The following is a 17,733-nucleotide window of genomic DNA, read 5'->3' as shown; positions in this document are numbered from 1 at the left end:
GTGGGTACAGCGGACCTAGAATAAATTACTAGGCAAGACGTTGAAGCCGCAGATATGGATTGTATGGTGATTGAATGTCCATGTGGTCTTCAGGTGGATAATGTATGAAAGCTAAGATGTGGATCAGCTCAGCAGATCCGGTGGTCAATCGCGTACTACTACACCAAGTGTGGACTTAACGCGGAGTCTCAGCCCGTATCACAAATAGTGGCTGAGGGGCCATATTCCGGACGCAAAGCTGATACCTGCTATTATATTGAGTTATAGAGGCTTTATCTGACCTGCCCCTGCCGCAAACGCGCATAATTAGTGCGGGTATCCGGTCCCGGTCGCTCCTTCCTTCCTTACTGTGTTCCTTCGCTTACTAGGAAGGTGCGATCCCTGCGTCCGGGGCTGCGGGTGGCGCCTTCCTCATGCGACCCAGGGATCGCACCTTCCTATTGAGCTTGAGAACACCAAACCGGAAGGAACGACTCTTAATCATGCCTGCCAGTTGGGGTCATGATTATACTATGCGGGCGCGGCATGCATATCCCGAATAGAAGGTATTCATATACCATACTTTCTATGGATTACCTCTAGAATGGTGGCAGCGACTCAGTCTGCAACCCCGGCAAGTGGATTTCAGGAACCCTCGGTAATGTCCACAGCAGTTCTATTAGTACTCGAACAAGGGCCTGCGTCCGGCTTTTCACCACCCCGCGATCTTCGCTCTACCCCATCTTCCACATCTGCACCTACAATCGTAGAGATATGGACGATAAAGAGGACTTGCATAGTAGAAGAACGAGGTAGTACGATTATGACTGGTACTAACATGAGCGAGCATAAAATCATTATAAGGGGTGAAATTAATCGACCACTTGCTTCTCTGATGGGCAAGGGCTGGGTTTGTAACGCATACCACAGGAGCCACCTCCAATCTGGCTCCGAGGCTTACACCGCCGTAGGAGTATGCAGTACGGAGCTAGGTACCTAGCTAAAGCTTTCGTATAGATGTCCCTCGTGATCCGCAGGATCGTCAGTTCGCATACGCGCTTCCCTGGTGGACCCACTACTAGGAGTCTAGGAATGTCAGGGCCGGGGACGAGTCGCTAGGCGTCGATACGTAAGACTTGCACCACAACTCCGACCTAATTCCTATCGGGTCGGTGGTTGCGAGGTACCTCAAAGACCGCAGAAGGGACACCTACGCACTCGTATACTGGGGTTCAGATTGGCACTTGGGATGCCGAGGCTGCTTTCTTCCAGAGCCAAACCCGATTGCTCTGCCGCCATTGCATTTCTTAGTGCGGCTACCATAGGGTGCTTGTCGCTGCATTGTTCAGAATTGTGGCATGATATCCTCTCGCTGAGGTTATAATAATGGTGAATACACCAAAAGAGTCCTAGCTAGCTCGAGATACGTGTGCCAAGTGCGTGGCCGCGCAGCTGAGCGCTGGGACGCCGAAATTGGACAATATAGCCGAGCTGAGCGGGCGCTGGCGGCCTGATCTTTAGGCGAACTTACTGACCGAATCGCGATGGATGGGAGACCAAACCGTTCCTTGAAAGGATTTAATACGCTGATAGCTACCCAGTACGTAAGCACTATCTTCCATCGTGTTCGCTTGGCCTCAGCCGCACGTTTGAGCGCGACACCGTGGACGAGTGGTGGAGCTCGGCCTACTTGAAGACTTGTAGTTATAAAGACAATGATTGCCTCTTTACTTTACCAATTCCCAGAGTTTTTCTATTCTCGCTTGGCAGAGTCTGACAGTATGGCGGAAGAAGTCAACGTCGTCGTTATCCACTACCCGAAACCAGAGAAGATTCAAGAGGTATGCTTCCTTTGGCAATGACTAGTATTCACTACAACTATGAGTTACCCAAATAGAAGGGACGGAGGTAGTTAATGGTGCTCGCAGTTTCGGGACCTCGTCCTTCGCGTCAAGAATACATTTAAGCACTTCCCAGGATCCCTGCATCAACATGCCTTCGAGGTCGAGAATGCGGATGGGGGCGGACCTGAAATTGTCGTGATTGAAAGGTATACTTTCCCTCCGGCGCGCTGACTGACGTACCTAACTGCTATCTTGCAATCAGATACAAGGACAAAACCTCACTAGAGAAGCTCGCCGCCTCCGAAGAGTTTCAAGAGATCAGCAAGTTGGTCCCGGATTTGGTTCGGCAGCCTCCTCGCATCATTCAGGGGCCTCCTCTACCTGGGTTCCCGGGGAGTCAAAAGGGGTTGGAAGCTGCGTTTTTGATTGATAGTCAATGGGTGTAGGTTGATAGTGGGCGGGCTGCTTCTCTCTTCAGTCATCCATGTTAAGTGATCAGTTAGGTAAGGGCCTCGGTGCCAATCTGGGCAGCGATGTTAGCGAGTCCTCGGGTCTAACTCAGTGTACAGGGACTTAGCTTTGCCTGAAGTACTAGATCCCTGTTTTCCATTCTTTTGGCAAAGAATAAAACCTTGTCGTAGAGTATATAAAACATCACGCAGTGATGAAGGATTCGCCTAGGACCAGGAAAGAAATAGATCTACCGTCCATGAGTAGCAAACAATATAACAAGAGAGCTACGAGCTCCATGCGGGGATACGGCCGCGGGCCGCACCCAAGGGCGCCCAAGCAGATTACCCTCATTTGAGCAACTGTGTAGAGAGGTAGTCGATCCAGAACACCGGCCAAGTCGTTGCTATTGCTGAGAGCCATCTGTTGGAAGCCCCGCGAATCGCTCCTTTACCTTCCATTCAAGATTCTAGCACACATGTCACATGTCTTATTTCATGTTGTTTAGCTATATCTAGCGACTCCCTAGCTAGATAGCTCCATCGTTCCTACAGATATCTGACGCACATCTGAATGCATCATCGTTGGTCGTGGCTGAGTTCTCTCCTGGACCCGTAGGGACCTCTCTCACGATCCTCCAACCACCATCCCCTCTTCGATTAGTCATTGCGATGTGTAGATGCCCATGGCACATTGTTTAAGAATGCACATCAGAGCTGGACTTTAGTCTAATAAGAGGCATGTAGGATTGCGCATACGCCGCCAGATTCTCATCCTAGTGAGCCGCATAATACACGAAGACCCCCAGATGTAAGGAGTAAAGATTCATTACTTAGAAATCCCAGATGTAGCCACACACTACACCCTACACGCTGAACAGGAATGCAGATAGATAATATATACCTAGTACCGCATCTTGACCCGCAATCGTCACGGCCTATCCAGTGTAAGCGAGCTCCGACGCGTCTGTTCGCAAGGCTTATACTGCCATTGGAGGGATCTATCAGACCCGCGCTACAACCCCTGTTACTTGACAAGTCTAGCGAGTGTCCAACGGAGTGGATAGAGGTACTTTAAGGGTGGCATTTGCTTGTTGCGGCACGAGCGCACGCCAACGTGGCAGGAGCCAGGGTGGTGTGGCCGTAGCGGCTGCCATTGCCATTACCCGTCGTATCGTTTCCCGCTGCGCTGCGGCAATAGCTGTCGATACAGATTACCCCTGCAACATATGTACTCACCTACGTATAGTCGATCAAGACGGCCCTGAACGTATGACAGCTGTCACTCGGCCACTCGGCCAATTCCTTCCCCGTGAGACTTGCGGGCAGGATCCGCTAGTAATTAGTATTGGGGGCCGGGAGGGAAAGTAACCACGGACTCACGGAATACATACGGCGCTCCGTGAGTCCGTGTGGGCCCAACGGCTCGTGGTATAAATAGTTAAGCTCACCCCACGTCAGCTCCGTCCCAACCTTGAAATTCCCGACGTCAACTAACCTCTCCACAACCTACCTAAACCCCCCACACAAAACTACCATACCATACCATACCGCTACAATGTCCCTCCTAACACACCTCGGGCTAACTACACCACCCCTCGGGACCCCAATCCCGCACTACGGCCCGTATGCGCTAATCTTCAACTTCATCTTCGCCTACGGCCTGCTCTCCTCGCGGACACTAAAACAATACTACGGGATCGACCACAACTCCTCGCCGCGCGAAGACCTGACAAAATATGGCGACGCCGCGGTGTCAAGTGGGAAGATCACTCGCGCGCAGCTCGAGATGCTGAAGCGGAATGAGAGCGCGCATGCGAATGCGGTGGAGAATTATGCGTTGCTTGTTGGGGCGGTTGCGGTTGCGGGGTTCGCGGGGGTGGAGAGTGTGGCAGTGAATCGGGCTGTTGTTGGGTATACCCTGGTTAGGATCGCTTATGCGGCTGTTTATATCCTGGTTCCGACGGGGTATGAGCGGTTGAGTCAGCTTAGGGGGGTTTGCTGGTGGACGGCCAATGTGTGCTGTTTTGGGCTTTTGTGGAGGGCTGGGCAGTTGCTTGCTTAGATGGTATTGGCCTGGGAGGAGCTGTGGTGGGACGAGATCAAGTGCCGAAGCTGCGGACTGCGAGGGTTCCGGGTCGGTTCGGCTCCCCTTCGCAGTAGGGTTACCAGGTCCCGCAAGCTGGAAAAAGAGGATTAGACCTAGATGAATTGACCTCACTGGCTATCCAATCATGTACTTTAGTTCGTAAAATCCTGCACATCAGGTGACTTTTAAGGCACGTTTTGCTTAAGCTTTTTAATCTTGGCACTCTGGTCACGCTTAGAGTAGACCCGTCACACCCTTCCCTCCCAGAAACGGAAATCCAAGCTCCTGCTTCCTACATTCCCTCACAACCGGATCTGCGTTCACATCCAGACCCGTTTGCTCCAACTCTAGCTTGCGTAATCTGCCCCGAAGAACCACGGATGCCTCGGCCCACGCACAGAGCGTCCCCGCCAGCCCCTCGAACAGACTATACGGGTGATCCGGCATGCGGTATTCCTTCGACGCCCTCTCGGGCGCTGTATTGTACGGCTGTGTTTCGCGTGCGTGCAGGAGCATCGCCAGGGCGCGGGAGAGGAAGAAATCGGGTGTCAGAGGACCACCCGTACCGCTTTCCACATCAGCATTGACATGGACGTCGCCAGTAGGCGCAGAGTACTTCCTGCGCACTTCTTCCAGAACACCCGCATTTTCCTCGAAAGAAAGATAGAGCATAAGGAACGCCCAGGCATTCCCGGCAATCCCATGACACAGTCCACCACCCTTGACAAGTAGCCCCTCTTCCCACACGCGCTGAGTTGCGAGATGAATCGCCGTATCCCATTCTGGCGTCCAGTGAGTCTGAATCAGCTCGGGAACGCGCAGGGCGCACGCCATCAAAGACAGGAAGGCGGGGGCGCCATGGCAAATCTGCACTAGATGGGGTGGGGAGGAACGAGGTGGAATGCATGTCGGAAGATGACCATTTTCGGCTATGCATGTGTTGCAGAGGACCTTTATTGTGGCAGCTATTGATGTAAGGTGTGGTGTCACGAATTTGGTGGGTGTTGAGAGGAGGATGGAGAGGATCCCGGCTGAAGTTATTTGTTAGTCTTATGCGTAGTTGGGATTTTGGCTTGAAATTCAAGGGTACGTACTTAGTCCATGGGCCCTGGGTATTGTTAGAAATCGTCAGCCAGCAAGGGCTTAAAAAGAAAAACTCACCAACCAAGTCCATAATACCCCTTCTTCCATACCCACATCAAGGGCATAACCTGCGAATCTCTATCTCCAAGAAGGCTCTGGCCCTTTTCCCCTAGAATCCTCTGGCACTCCGCACCACCTTGCTGCCCCGCGCGCACAATAACCTCAATCAATCGCCCAACTATCTCATCTCCCAAAGCCCCGGCGAGCAATCCCTTCTGCTTCGGATCGAAGACATCCTTTCCTTCCACCTCCCATTGTCGGATGTTCAGCAATGTCCATAGTAGTCCTGCCCGCCCGAACAGCACCTCGTCTGCCCCAAGCTCATGACCATGGTACATCCCCGTCGCACCATGCTCAAGGGCCATTTTGACCGCATTGCGGAGGACAACGAGGTCCGCGTCGAGGATATCCCGTGCAGTTCCCGATGACAGATGGTGTAGTATGCGCAGTGTCGCGGAAGATAAGGGCGATTGCGATGCGAGAGGGGAAAGAAGGCCGATGGCGAGATTATGCGAGGAGGGAGCGCTGGGGATTCGGGAGTCGGCTAGCGAGTGGAATTCGGGGGGTGATCGTGCGTTGTGGTTTGGTGGCGTCAGGGATGGGGATTGGTGTGCGAGGCGGAGGTATGCGAGGGCGATTCCTGAGGTCTCATTGTGAATAACCTAGCCCTGTCCAGTTGCCTAGGCTGGGGACCGAATCTGGTCTGGCGGGAAAAAACGAGCTTGTGGTCGTGGGTGACGTACCCAGATCCCCGCTGAAGATCCCGCGCCCGTCATCTTCGCCCGCAGGATGCTTCGATTCAATCAATTGCACGCCATCGTGTACTGCTGTCTGGAGATTGACAAGAGTTTCTTGGAGCAACTCTTGGGTGATTTCCGGGGTGGTCAGGGTGTTTTTGTAGAACCGTGGACCGTGCGGCATATCTTCGCTCGCAACAGTGGTTTAGTCTGGGGATGTCGACTGGACCAAGTAAACGGAAATCCTTCATGGGAGAGTCTGGGTTGAATTGATAGAGATGGCGGGATTCGCCTCCAGGTTGAGTCTTCCGTGATTGTGTGAGTTGTTGTAGCTGTTGTGCTGAGTCCAGATTGCTCTGAGCGATTCTACCCCGCTTCCCCGCTCCGCTGAGTCAAGACCCACTTGTTTGTCATAACTAGTTAGTTAGCCCGTATAGGCCTGCTTAGGTCAGCTATGTCACCTTGTGCAGAGGAATTCTGGCGCTAAAATACAGCCTGTTGTCTGCTTTTCTGTGAGGGTTTCGTCCCCCTTTTTCTCGTCATTTCTGACTTGGACCACGCACCACTGCCCCAGGATCCACGCCATGTAATCTGAGGTTTCTGTCAGGCCCGTCTATGCGTGGAAGCCACAACCATGAATAAATCAGCATTCCGGGTGCCTTTCCGCTCGGTGTTTACCTGGCTGGTGCTTGGGGCCTCCATAACCCGCGCTCAGCTTCATCTTTTCAATCAGGGAACGCTACCATTCTCATCAGAATGTAACAGTGCAATGGCGGCACAGCTCGACTGCAGTGTCCTTGAGACGGGGGGTACCATGTACACGCGGGACGCTGAGCTCACAGTTGACATTTTAGACGGAATGTGTACTGAGCAGTGCAAAGCGTCATTAAAGGCCTACCGAGAGGCGGTCGAGGCCGCCTGCGTGCACGAGGAGTATGATGCCACCAAACATGACACCAGCGAGGGCAGCCCTGGTCTATAAGCCGATTGTCCTGCCAGATTACTACATCACTAACTATAATCAGCGCTGTCTCAGGGATAGCAATGGCGAATACTGCAGCCTGAAGCTCCAGGAAGCTGATAGCGTTGACCACTGCGACGAATGCAACCTATGGACGTTCAGGGAGAAGCTCGACAATGGTTACTTTGCTAATGACGATCTCCTGGAGCAATATGCATACCAGACTTCAAGCTGCGGAGTGACCACGATCCCACCACCAACCCCTTCAAGTGTTTTGCTCTCTAGGTACGCTGACCTCCTCTTGGAAGTCGACTTCACTCACCTGCAGTATTTCCTGATCCCCTGTTTGGCCCTGGCTAATCGCTCGACCAGTGCACCGGCACCCACCGCCAGAAGGAGACCATGCGCGGGCCGAAGAGTTCCAATTCAGCCTGGTGATACCTGTGACAGCTTTGCATTAGCACACAACCTCAGCACCTATCGCCTGCTGATTGACAACGGGCTGCAAAGTGGATGTACGGACTTTCCCACCGAGGGCTCGTTATGCGTGATTGGGAGCTGCCAGACGCATAAAGTTACAAAAGCGACACGTGTCAGGGACTAGCGAGCAGATATGGTATAACAATCACGCAATTTCGAACGTGGAATCAGGTGCTCAATGCCAGGTGTGGTAATTTAGATATCCTTGTTGGACACATCGCATGTGTGGGATACCCTGGGGAGGCAACATCGACGGAGAATCGATATGCGACAAAGCCAGCTGGGGGTACTGCACCTGCAGCCGCCCCAGCTCCAGCCAATCTCGCCCCGGGGGTTAATACCAACTGTGCCAAGTACTATCAAGTGAAAGGTATGCGCCTCCATCATCTCTACATGGTCAACATACGTGCATGTTCTAATAGGCAACGCTTAGAGGGTGACTACTGCGCGGTCATAGCAATGAAAAACGCGATCGTCATCAATGACTTCTACTTCCTGAACCCCGGGATTGATAAGAACTGTACCAACCTGCGGCCACATTACAATTACTGTGAGAACTCCTATTCCTGTCTCTCTAGAAACAAACTGTTGCAGTTTGACCTAACTATGGAATTCAAGGTGTATACCCCGTTGGAAACATCGAAACATACCCCGGATATGCAGCAGTGACTGGCGGCCCAACAACCTCACGCTGGATACCAACAATGCCTACCACAATGATTGATCTCAAGGACTTACCTACGGCAACTCGGCGGCCCTAGACATCTCTCCCCATAGCAACCACGCTCCCACTGGCCAACGGCACAAGGAAGGACTGCAAGGTGTACGAGGATAGCAAGCGCGGCGAAATCCCTTGCGACTGGCTGAGGGGCGTGAAGTCTCTTCTTAACTTTGAGGACTGGAACCCATCTGTCGTCTGGTGGAACTGCACACTCGCGAACAACACCCGTTATTGCGTGTCGCTGTGGGATCCGGCTCTCGAGGAAGATGACGAGGACGAATGGGATCTGGACCCTCCTGAGAACGCAGCGCCGGGCTCTACGGAAGCTTGCTATTAGTAGTACTCCACCGAAGAAGGTTAGTCTCACTCAATCAATCACTGATTGTCCCGGAATGGGCCAACCTAACAGGAAATACGAGACACCTGCGACAGCGTGCTGCAGTATGGAAGTATCGCGCTCGACGGTTTCTATGCGTGGAATGTAAGATACCTGAGCTTTACATTCTCCTGATATCAGTGCACTGATTCCACTCTCCGTTCTAGCCGAGTATCAAAGAGGACTGTTCTAACTTGACGCTGAATACTTCGTATTGCGTCTGGGGCGATGGCTTCGAAGAGACTGTTTACCCCTGGCCCTCGGGAACCTCTACAACATCCGCTCCGCAAACACCGACCAGCACACGTCGCGTTGACACAGTCGAGCCGCCAGTCTTAGTCATTCAACAGTAGCAGGCTGTTGTGCAATAATCCCCATGCGATCGAGTGTGGACACGCCCTGGGTATCGTGACGCCTGCCCTAAATTGTCCTGAGATGGTCGATCAGGGCGCTGAATTACTCATGATTCATTCACCCAAATCTCCCCGAGTACCTCCCCCCAACGCACTTTCCAAAACCCTCCACCCGTCATGGCGCAACGCCTCCCACCAGAGCTATGGGCACATGTCGCTTCGTACCTCGGGCAGGATTGCTCATCTTTCATCAAGTGTGCACTCGTCTGCCGCCAAGGGCAGCCCGTGTTCGAGCTCCTGATTTACCGCGAAGTCAGGGTGATGAGTGAGAAATTCCAGCTGAAAGATATGCTGATGCCTTTATCACAATTCAAATTCATTGCAAACGATCTGCGACGTTTGTATGTTCGTCGTCTAGAATATACAGCCATCGTACCCTACGAGCTTCTACCCTATGAAGCGACCAAGCTTCAACTGGATGATATATTTATTGAGGACAGGGCCCCCGCATGATTATCATCATTTGGTGGTCTGTTCGGTTACCTTAGACCGGGTTCGTCTGGGCGAGTAAATAGCGGTGTGTCTGTGTGCCGATAAACGATGATAGACTGACTATGGAGACACTTGTCTCAATGATACCATCATGGCCGATGATCAATATAGTGCGAACTCAGCCATTCAATTGGTGTCCTTCTGGCTGTGCATACAGTTATTGCAGTACCTGGACTGGCGGAGCGCGGGTCTGGCTGGTTGCACTCCTGCAACTGCCCGGGTCAGCCCGACGGAAAGGTAGGTAGATGCACCTCGGGGCCCACCGTTAGTGTCTCTCTGAACATCCTGAGCAAACTTTCCTCTAGCACTCGATGTAAGGATGCCACCGCGACGAGATTGAGGAGTCACGTCGCCTTGGACGTGAGGTGTTCTTGCCGCGACATATCCTCGTCCATGAGTTGTTGCTTGGAGCATTCAGCGTGTGGGGTCTGGATTCCAGAAGCGGAAATTGCGAGCTTTACTAGCTGAGCAAATCTCGTCCTTGTGATCAATACTTGCTTTGAGGACACCTCGATTTGTGCTACTCGGATATCTAGGGCAAGCGGATGGTTTACTTTTCACGTTCGTACAGGACTAGGATATAAAAGTGCTAAGCGCACTCCTAGGCCAAATTGATTCGGTAGAAGTTCAATACTGTTATGTTAGTTGTTGTTGGGGCCAATGGAATTGCCCTGGATCTTGTTGTTGTGCCCGTACATATTCCGAGCTCACAACGCAGGTGCAACTTTGAAATATAAGCAATGTTCGGGCTTTGTATACGTCTAACAGAATACATACAATCGTAATTAGTCCAGTACACTTATTTTAGGTTGTGTCTGTGCATTGCTGCGAGCGAGAGACGATATAAGACTACGTTGGCTACAATTGGAAATATCGAGGACAGGAGAAAAGAGAATAGGCTAAGCGATTCATTTCCACATCATCATATTTATACCCATGTATCTGTAAAGAATGACTACCGAGACGGCGGCAGAAGCTGCGCGATTATTCAACACGCTTGGATAGCACACCCCATGCCAAGTTCCACCTCCAGCTCCACCCCACTCCACCACAAACCAACGCTCTTCCAAGCTCTAATGTCGAGTCTCGCTTTGTCGTAAAGGCCTTTTAGTTGGAGTAAGCCGCAATACCGCGCTGGATCTCATCAACGATACCCTGGGAAAGAGTCTCGGCGATGTCCTGGAGAGCGGCCGGGACCTTGGGGGTGATAGCATCGCGGACAGCCTCAGTTCCAGCCTTCTGAGCGTTAAGAGACGCCAAAACATCAGCTGCGCGGCCGTCAGCAATGAAGTCGGGCTCGGCGGCAATGAGATCGTCGATGAGGTCGGCAACATCGCCAGTCAGAGTCTGGATGGGACCGACGAGGGATAGAGCGTCGAGGTTGCCGAGGGGCGCGAAGCCGGGGATGGCAGCAGCGCCGTTGTTGATCGTGGTCTCGAGGTCATCGGAGGCGTCCTGGACGGCGTCGGCGGTAGCGGTGCCGGCGACGTAGCTGGCTACGACGGTGTCGACCACGGCGACTTGGGCGCTGATGGCGTTGAACACATTCTGGTAGTCGGCGAGAGCGCGCTTGATGGGCTCAGCGAGGGCCGTGGTGGCCAAGGCAATGGAGAGGATACCGGCAAACTTCATTTTGTGGGTTGTTTTGGAGGTTGAAGTTGGTAGAGTTTTGTTGATTGCTGATGAGATGGAAGGTCGATGAGGTTTGGGACATAGCCTTGTATTTATACCTTTCCAAGGCAGTGGGATTGAGTTCTGATCAAGATACACCTCGGCGGATCATGTTGCAATTGACGGAGTTCACGATCGTGAAGGACATGTGCTTGCGCACCGTCGGATCAGGTGAGACGACCTGATGATTTTGGGATGGTCAGTAGACGCTAGCAAGAAATATCCCTGTCCGGCCCCTCTTCCCCGCAAGATGAGAACAATGGGGCGGATTCTTCACCATCTTAGTGCGCCGTCTGCAGAGCTTGTTGGTCAATGTTTCTCATGGTCGACCAGGACATGGCAAAGCCGGATTCTGAGTACGAGCGACAGCTTTGTGTTTCGCATCATCCTATCCATATACCACCGAGACTGCCGACGATCACAAGTCCGCAGCGCAGATCGATACTTCGAGTGAGTGCAGTCCCCTTGAGGTGGTTCTAGAACCTTTCACCCTTAGCTCTTCTCTCGAGGCAAGGATCGACCGACAGCTCAATAGCTGTTAACTTCGATACACTCACACAGGGCCCTGCGAGCAGAGCCGTGGGGTCAGATAATGTGCGTCCTGGAAAAAGAGCGGAGGTGGCATCAAAGGATCAGTCAAACCACAAATACCGACTCGAGTAGAGCCGAATCGCACAGGTTCCCTGTTCTGGATAGCTAAGGCTTGCGATGGCGCCTTTGCTGAGTAATTTAGGCTGTCTCGCGAATGTAACTTTGGTGGCTCGCTGAGTGAAGAATAGCGAGCAGGGGTGTTTGCGGGGAATCCACGAATTGGAGCCATCCGTTTGATCATTTTCAGCAAATCGAGTTGATTGGCCTCCCGGTATGGGGTAAGGCGCGATTGTTGGCTCATACTCCGCCCAGTTCCAGGCAGGTTATATTCACCGCGGGGTTCAGCGCCTAGGTGGATGCTACCCTCGGCTGAAGTTGGGGCAATCTATTCAAGTGTATCCGTGACTGGAAGCACGCAAAACTTGACGAAATTTAGTTTGCAAAGCCAAGACACTGTGAAGACGAGATACTTCGCCTTGGTTGCGGAGTGGCGCAATCTCGCAGCCTCCTATGGGGAACAGGCGAGATGCGAGAGTTTGGGATGGATCCGTGAATGTGGAGACGGAGAGATCTCCCGGCACGAACTGCGGGCACCACAGAATCTTTATCGAAGATGCCCGTTATCAATCGACATCGGGCCGACTGATATGCAGTTTGGAACGCGGAAAAGGTTGATCATGTCGAGTCCTGTAAGAATTTGCAGAGGGCAGAAAATCAGCGGGAAATGCATGTTGATCCGGGACAGTCAGGGGATCTCGTCCCTGCGGGGAAGCGGGGAGGGACGAGTTGGCCGGTGCTGCAAGCGGCTTGGCTTGGCCCCCTGCAGAGCCCGACAGGGGTCCTGTTGCTGACGAAATCGGGCACAGCCGGCGCATAAATTAATACGGGGCTGTAAATGCAAGTGGTGCGGAATCCGCCAACGGTGTCTGCTGTCCTCCGCCCTCATTGGCACGTCTCCCAGGCGAGTCATATGGAATAAATGAAATGAGGGGAACGTGCTGCAGACGAATGACTAGCTGCAGGGCTACTTTGCTAGACCAAAGAAAGGCCTCCTCGACGGCTTCCAACGGCGTCGCTGATTTCATCCCGCATGAGTTGCCGCTGACGCAGGAGGAGCGACTCGGGTCAAAGGCGAATTTCACAAGGTTCAGCTGACTTTTACCTTGTCCCACGATACCATCGATGAGCCATCGGAGAGAAGGGACTTTCGCGCCCTCCACACAAACCTTCCATGGTGAGGAATAACCACCCAGGACAAAAGCCAATAGCTTCCAGCGCCAGAAAGCACCAGAATAGCCATTGCTGCATATAGCCAAGAGGGCAATGACTTCTCCTCTACCACCCCGGCAGACACAAATGGTGTGACCAACAAATATACCTGCGTGGCGAGAAAGAGACACACGACCGGGGTCCAAGCGCGAAACGTGCGCTGATGCGCTGTTTTCCTGCGGATAATAAAGAGTCCAATAACGACCAGGATGTTGATGATGGCAACGGCGTATTGTCCGACGTCGAGTAGAAAGTTGTACACCTCCCCTGAAATGGTCAGACCAATCATCCTGTAAAGGAGGGCGGGGGCTAACCGAATGGGATAAACAAGATCATGAGAATTGGCGAAAGAAAAACTAAAAGGAACGCTCCGGACGGCGAGCCGGAAGAGGTGGTCGCGGCAAAAAACGGAGCATAAGGTACGAGTCCTTCTTTCGCAAACTCCCTTACTACTCGCGACATTGAGAAGGATGCGGTCATGAGATTGCCAAATGACGATAAAGCAGCGAGGATAGCAGTCAGCCACAGCATTGTGTCCCCAAACACCTTACCGATCAGCAACGCCACAACTGTCACGCCCGTCTTGCTGATTTCTTCCGGCGTTGCAACGATGAAGTAGGCAATGTTTGCGAGGGTATAGAGAAGCCCGACAGTTCCAACACCCAGCAATCCGGCTATCTTGAGAACTCGGCGGGGGTTCTGCACTTCATCAAGCACATACGCAGCATTGGACCATCCCTGGTATGTGGCTAGAATCTTGAAGAGAGCGTTTGTGTAGTGCGAAATTTCAGTCGAAGAACCAGCAAATGGGCTTCGGAAGCTACTGGCGGGATCCGGAATACGAGGCAAATCACCGCGAAGAGCGCGGAGCCCGGAGATGATTATCAGGAAGAGGATCAAAATCTTGACAGAGGCCAGTACGTTCTATCCAGGTCAGTAAAGCCATGTTCCATGGGGCACTTAGCCTACCATAATGCGGACTCCCATAGTCCGAGATCTGATGTGTATCGTGGCTATCACCGCAAGAACCGCGATTGCGATAACTCTCTTGACCCAGTCACTCGCCGAGCCATGCAAGGCAAGCAAAATATTTTCGGCGACTACGACACTTCCGATGCCTGCACATGTTAGTAAGCTGTCACTCCGCCGAATGGAGTAGTTACCAGTGAATCCCAGGAATATAACATGCACAGCAAAAATAGTCGTGATGAGCATCTGTGGGTGGGGATAAGCAGCCTCCAGATATACCTTCTCTCCTCCACTTCGAGGCATCAAAGACCCAAGCTCGATCCATATCGATAAGCCGCAATATGACAGAGCTAGCCCCACGATCCAAAGAGCTAGAGCGGCACCTGCGCTTCCGACGCTGCCGGCAATGGCGGAGGGAGTCGAGAAGATCGCGGTGCCAATCATACGATTCGTACTGGTCTCTCAGCACGGTGTCTTGTAGCAAATATGTGGCATTATCGCTGACTTACATGAGAAAAATTGTCGACACAAGCCCGAGGTGCCGGCGGGGAAGAGGCTGGTCGGCCGCATCGTTATCGTGACTGTGGGAAGGGAGCAGAACTTCGTGCACGTCGTCGCTCAGGGTCGGATCCCTAGCGGGAAAAGGCTGCATCTTCAATTGAGTAGACTTCCTGTGAAATGGACTGTTATCAAGTTCGGATGAAGACTGATGCGGCGTACTAGAGAGGGATGGAATTTGGAAGGTCAAGGGGGTATCGTGTGTTTATCAGTGGAGCACACGTGACCTTCCAGCCTCAGGTGTCTATCTCATTCAATTGAGCACTTTAGGGCCCAAATGCATTCACTTGTGTTAACACAAACCACCTTGAAAACCTCTTCTTCCCTCTCAATATCCCTTCTCTCCTCCAACCTCGTCCTTCTTCTTCTTCTTCCTCTCCTTTCGTTTCATCCCCATCCTTCCCTCACGCAAGCTTTAACAGCATGTCTCTCGTTACTCTCCCACAGGAACTACTGCTGGCCATTGCGCAACAGCTTTCTGATCGTGATTTATCTCATATAGCTGCCACAAGCAGATATGCGTTGAGTCTCCTCGAGCCTGAGCTCTACCAGCGGGGACTGCAGTACGTCGGACCCAGCACGCCAGCTCTTGTGTGGGCAACGGGATTCCAACGCGTGGCAACCGTCCAGAAGGTCTTTACGGACTCCCAGCCGGAGGGTATCCTACTATTCGACGCGCTTATGGAGGCTGCTGGTAGAGGGAATGTAGAATTGACCAAGCTGCTGCTCCAACACGGAGCGCCAACTGACCTGGACGAAAACCAGCGGGTTGAATTCCTTCACCGTCGTGCACTATGGTCATGTGCTGCCGAGGCCGTACACCCACATACGCGCCCCTGAACAAGTATTACCAACATCGAAGCATCCCCACTGGGCGCCGCTGCTGGTCGGGAATACCCTGATACTGTCTCCCTCCTGCTCAAACACGGTGCGCGTGTTGATGCCCGGAACGAACACGGCTTCACGGCATTGTGGTTCGCTGGAATACGACCTGCACGAGCTTGCATTGCTGTGTTGATCGAAGCAGGCGCCGATATAAACGTTCGTGACAGATATGGCAGCACCCCATTTGACAACCTGAATCAGTTGTCTTCCATGGCACCGGACAGCGTCGCAATCGGGCACTTCCTCCAAGCAGGTGCGGATCTTTCTGGTCCCAGGTCACCGGCTCTAGATATGATATCCTACGGTGATGACGACTGTAAACGCCTTGTCCTAAAGTACGGATTGCCACACCGATCCAACGTACCTCCCTCCGTGCTTCTCCTCGCTGCCGCCGCACTCGCATACCAGGGAACTGCTCGTGCCCTCCTCCTCCGCTACGAGATTGATGTCGACGCGACTGTCGACAAAAATGGAAGAAACGCAGTCATGCTTGCTGCCCGCTTCGGCCATGACTCTACCATTCGACTTCTGATACCGCACATAACTCACCCCATCGAGTCCTTCCGCACTGCAAATGGCCGCTCAATCCTACACCTCGCTGTTCGAAGCAGAAGCCTGAGCACCGTACAGCTCATTGCATCCATGTCCGAGACCCTGTTCACGATCCGCGACGAGTCCGGCGATACACCTCTTCTCTTCACAGCTGGTCACGACAAAGACTGGGACAGTATAACTCACTTTCTCTCCTCCTGTACCGTCGTGCTTCTCATTCGCGATATACACACGCACTTTCAGCTTCGCCAAGTTACGAGCAGCGAACATGTCAAAGCAGTGAAGGTCTCCATCCGAAGCGCGAGAGCAGAGTTGAATTCGCTCGAGCAACTAGACGAACTACTCGGATACGCCTCCTTGTCACCTTCCTCTCCATCCTCCTTTTCCTCTTCATGTTCTTTCTTATGTTCCTCCGTCTTAGCTGATGTCCGACGCGTGTATTATCGAATCACCTTCCTGTCTATGTATTACCAGCGATTCTTACTCTCATTTGTATCATGTCTTTATCTACGCTGGGCCAGGATCTCATGCATGTATCATTGGATGCGCCACTATGTACCATAAACCCCTTCTAGCCTCTTTTGTCTTCTCACCCTGGCTGGCCAAGGTCCCGCGCATGTATCGTCCAACGCTGCGACTCCATGTACCATAGACCACTTTCTGGAATGAATAACGATAATTGGGTTTATCCTCATAGCTCATACGGAACCTGGCGGGCGTCAATGGACGTTCCTTGGACGGGCACCACTCACTCGGAGGGGCGAATCATGCCATCTCCTCGCCCATCTGGAAGTCTTACGAATTCCAAACTCAGCTATTATACCAATTGATTCTATCTAGCAGATAGATAAGTAACAAACACAACTCTACCTAGTCTATGGTAGGGAGATACGTTAGCGCTTTTCTGTAATAGGAGCGCCCATTTCTAAACACCATCACCGGCTGTTTCTAGCTTCGTGGCAGGTACTTCTCTGACTGGCTCAACAGAGCGTGATAGCCGGTGTTCGCCAGCATAACGAGTCCTTGGTAACGTAGATAAGTTCATTCGTTTATTAGGGCTCCTCTGACCATGCCTATCCAAAGATTGCGGACTTTTGCAAGCTACTCAGTAGAAATAGGAATGAATCTATTTCATTGGGCGCTCCGTAGTATCCAACTCCTTTTGGCTGGTTGCGTCCATACGCGGCAGCTTTGAGTGAGTACTCCTCCCGATATCGAAGTCCTGCCTCATTGGCAGATATATAGGGCCCATCTGTCCTCCATCGACCAATATCCCATTTCGATGCGGTTCAGCCGTTGGATTCATGGCTACATGATACTGAAACTGTACATCTTCGCCATGTAGCAAAATAATAAAGACAAACAGCCTCCCATTTTTTTCGTATATAAGATGCTATAAATACAATGCTCGATACTCCAATACAGAAGGAACCAAACATGCCCAGACCAGCTGAGATCTATATCCCGCCCATATCTCCCAACCACGACCGTATAACCAACAAATATAAACTTAATATCCACGCATATGCGATAGTCGTACAATCAATATAGTCG

General features: G+C 52.2%; 7 protein-coding genes across 7 annotated transcripts; 4 read left to right on the top strand and 3 right to left on the bottom strand.

Annotated features, from left to right (window-relative positions):
- Positions 1-1,760: 1,760 nt before the first annotated feature.
- Positions 1,761-2,269, top strand: BJX68DRAFT_270143 (putative quinol monooxygenase; the record flags this gene model as incomplete). The annotated part of the gene is made up of 3 exons (XM_071046545.1): positions 1,761-1,820; positions 1,908-2,029; positions 2,086-2,269. 3 exons carry the CDS (start codon positions 1,761-1,763, stop codon positions 2,267-2,269), a joined length of 366 nt encoding a protein of 121 aa, XP_070895589.1.
- Positions 2,270-3,754: 1,485 nt separating this feature from the next.
- BJX68DRAFT_243939 (uncharacterized protein) lies at positions 3,755-4,591 on the top strand. The gene has a single exon (XM_071041223.1). It carries the CDS (start codon positions 3,831-3,833, stop codon positions 4,335-4,337), a length of 507 nt encoding a protein of 168 aa, XP_070895588.1. The 5' UTR covers positions 3,755-3,830; the 3' UTR covers positions 4,338-4,591.
- Positions 4,592-4,593: 2 nt separating this feature from the next.
- BJX68DRAFT_243937 (lanthionine synthetase C family protein) lies at positions 4,594-6,570 on the bottom strand (the record flags this gene model as incomplete). Its single annotated transcript, XM_071041222.1, has 4 exons — positions 6,248-6,570; positions 5,523-6,144; positions 5,456-5,469; positions 4,594-5,392 (listed from the first exon to the last, which is right to left on the bottom strand). The coding sequence occupies exons 1-4, from the start codon at positions 6,423-6,425 to the stop codon at positions 4,596-4,598; spliced, it is 1,611 nt and encodes a 536-aa protein (XP_070895587.1). The 5' UTR covers positions 6,426-6,570.
- A 305-nt stretch (positions 6,571-6,875) lies between these two features.
- On the top strand, positions 6,876-8,740 carry BJX68DRAFT_257450 (LysM peptidoglycan-binding domain-containing protein; the record flags this gene model as incomplete). The annotated part of the gene is made up of 7 exons (XM_071043344.1): positions 6,876-7,174; positions 7,206-7,487; positions 7,575-7,749; positions 7,800-8,052; positions 8,116-8,232; positions 8,301-8,347; positions 8,444-8,740. The coding sequence occupies 7 exons, from the start codon at positions 6,876-6,878 to the stop codon at positions 8,738-8,740; spliced, it is 1,470 nt and encodes a 489-aa protein (XP_070895586.1).
- A 2,051-nt stretch (positions 8,741-10,791) lies between these two features.
- Positions 10,792-11,316, bottom strand: BJX68DRAFT_270139 (cell wall mannoprotein 1 family protein; the record flags this gene model as incomplete). The annotated part of the gene is made up of 1 exon (XM_071046544.1): positions 10,792-11,316. One exon carries the CDS (start codon positions 11,314-11,316, stop codon positions 10,792-10,794), a length of 525 nt encoding a protein of 174 aa, XP_070895585.1.
- Positions 11,317-12,834: 1,518 nt separating this feature from the next.
- On the bottom strand, positions 12,835-14,898 carry BJX68DRAFT_155301 (APC family permease). Its single transcript, XM_071036747.1, has 5 exons — positions 14,694-14,898; positions 14,379-14,638; positions 14,185-14,333; positions 13,530-14,139; positions 12,835-13,482 (listed from the first exon to the last, which is right to left on the bottom strand). Exons 1-5 carry the CDS (start codon positions 14,834-14,836, stop codon positions 13,094-13,096), a joined length of 1,551 nt encoding a protein of 516 aa, XP_070895584.1. The 5' UTR covers positions 14,837-14,898; the 3' UTR covers positions 12,835-13,093.
- Positions 14,899-15,165: 267 nt separating this feature from the next.
- On the top strand, positions 15,166-16,604 carry BJX68DRAFT_270137 (ankyrin repeat-containing domain protein; the record flags this gene model as incomplete). Its single annotated transcript, XM_071046543.1, has 3 exons — positions 15,166-15,544; positions 15,605-16,354; positions 16,423-16,604. The coding sequence occupies 3 exons, from the start codon at positions 15,166-15,168 to the stop codon at positions 16,602-16,604; spliced, it is 1,311 nt and encodes a 436-aa protein (XP_070895583.1).
- Positions 16,605-17,733: the final 1,129 nt, after the last annotated feature.

This window comes from Aspergillus pseudodeflectus (assembly GCF_044049435.1).
Source record: "Aspergillus pseudodeflectus strain CBS 756.74 chromosome Unknown BJX68scaffold_46, whole genome shotgun sequence".
In the NCBI taxonomy this organism is placed as follows: Eukaryota; Fungi; Ascomycota; class Eurotiomycetes; order Eurotiales; family Aspergillaceae; genus Aspergillus; species Aspergillus pseudodeflectus.
Note: the sequence above shows the minus strand (reverse complement) of the source record. Positions and strands in the feature narration are given on the sequence as shown.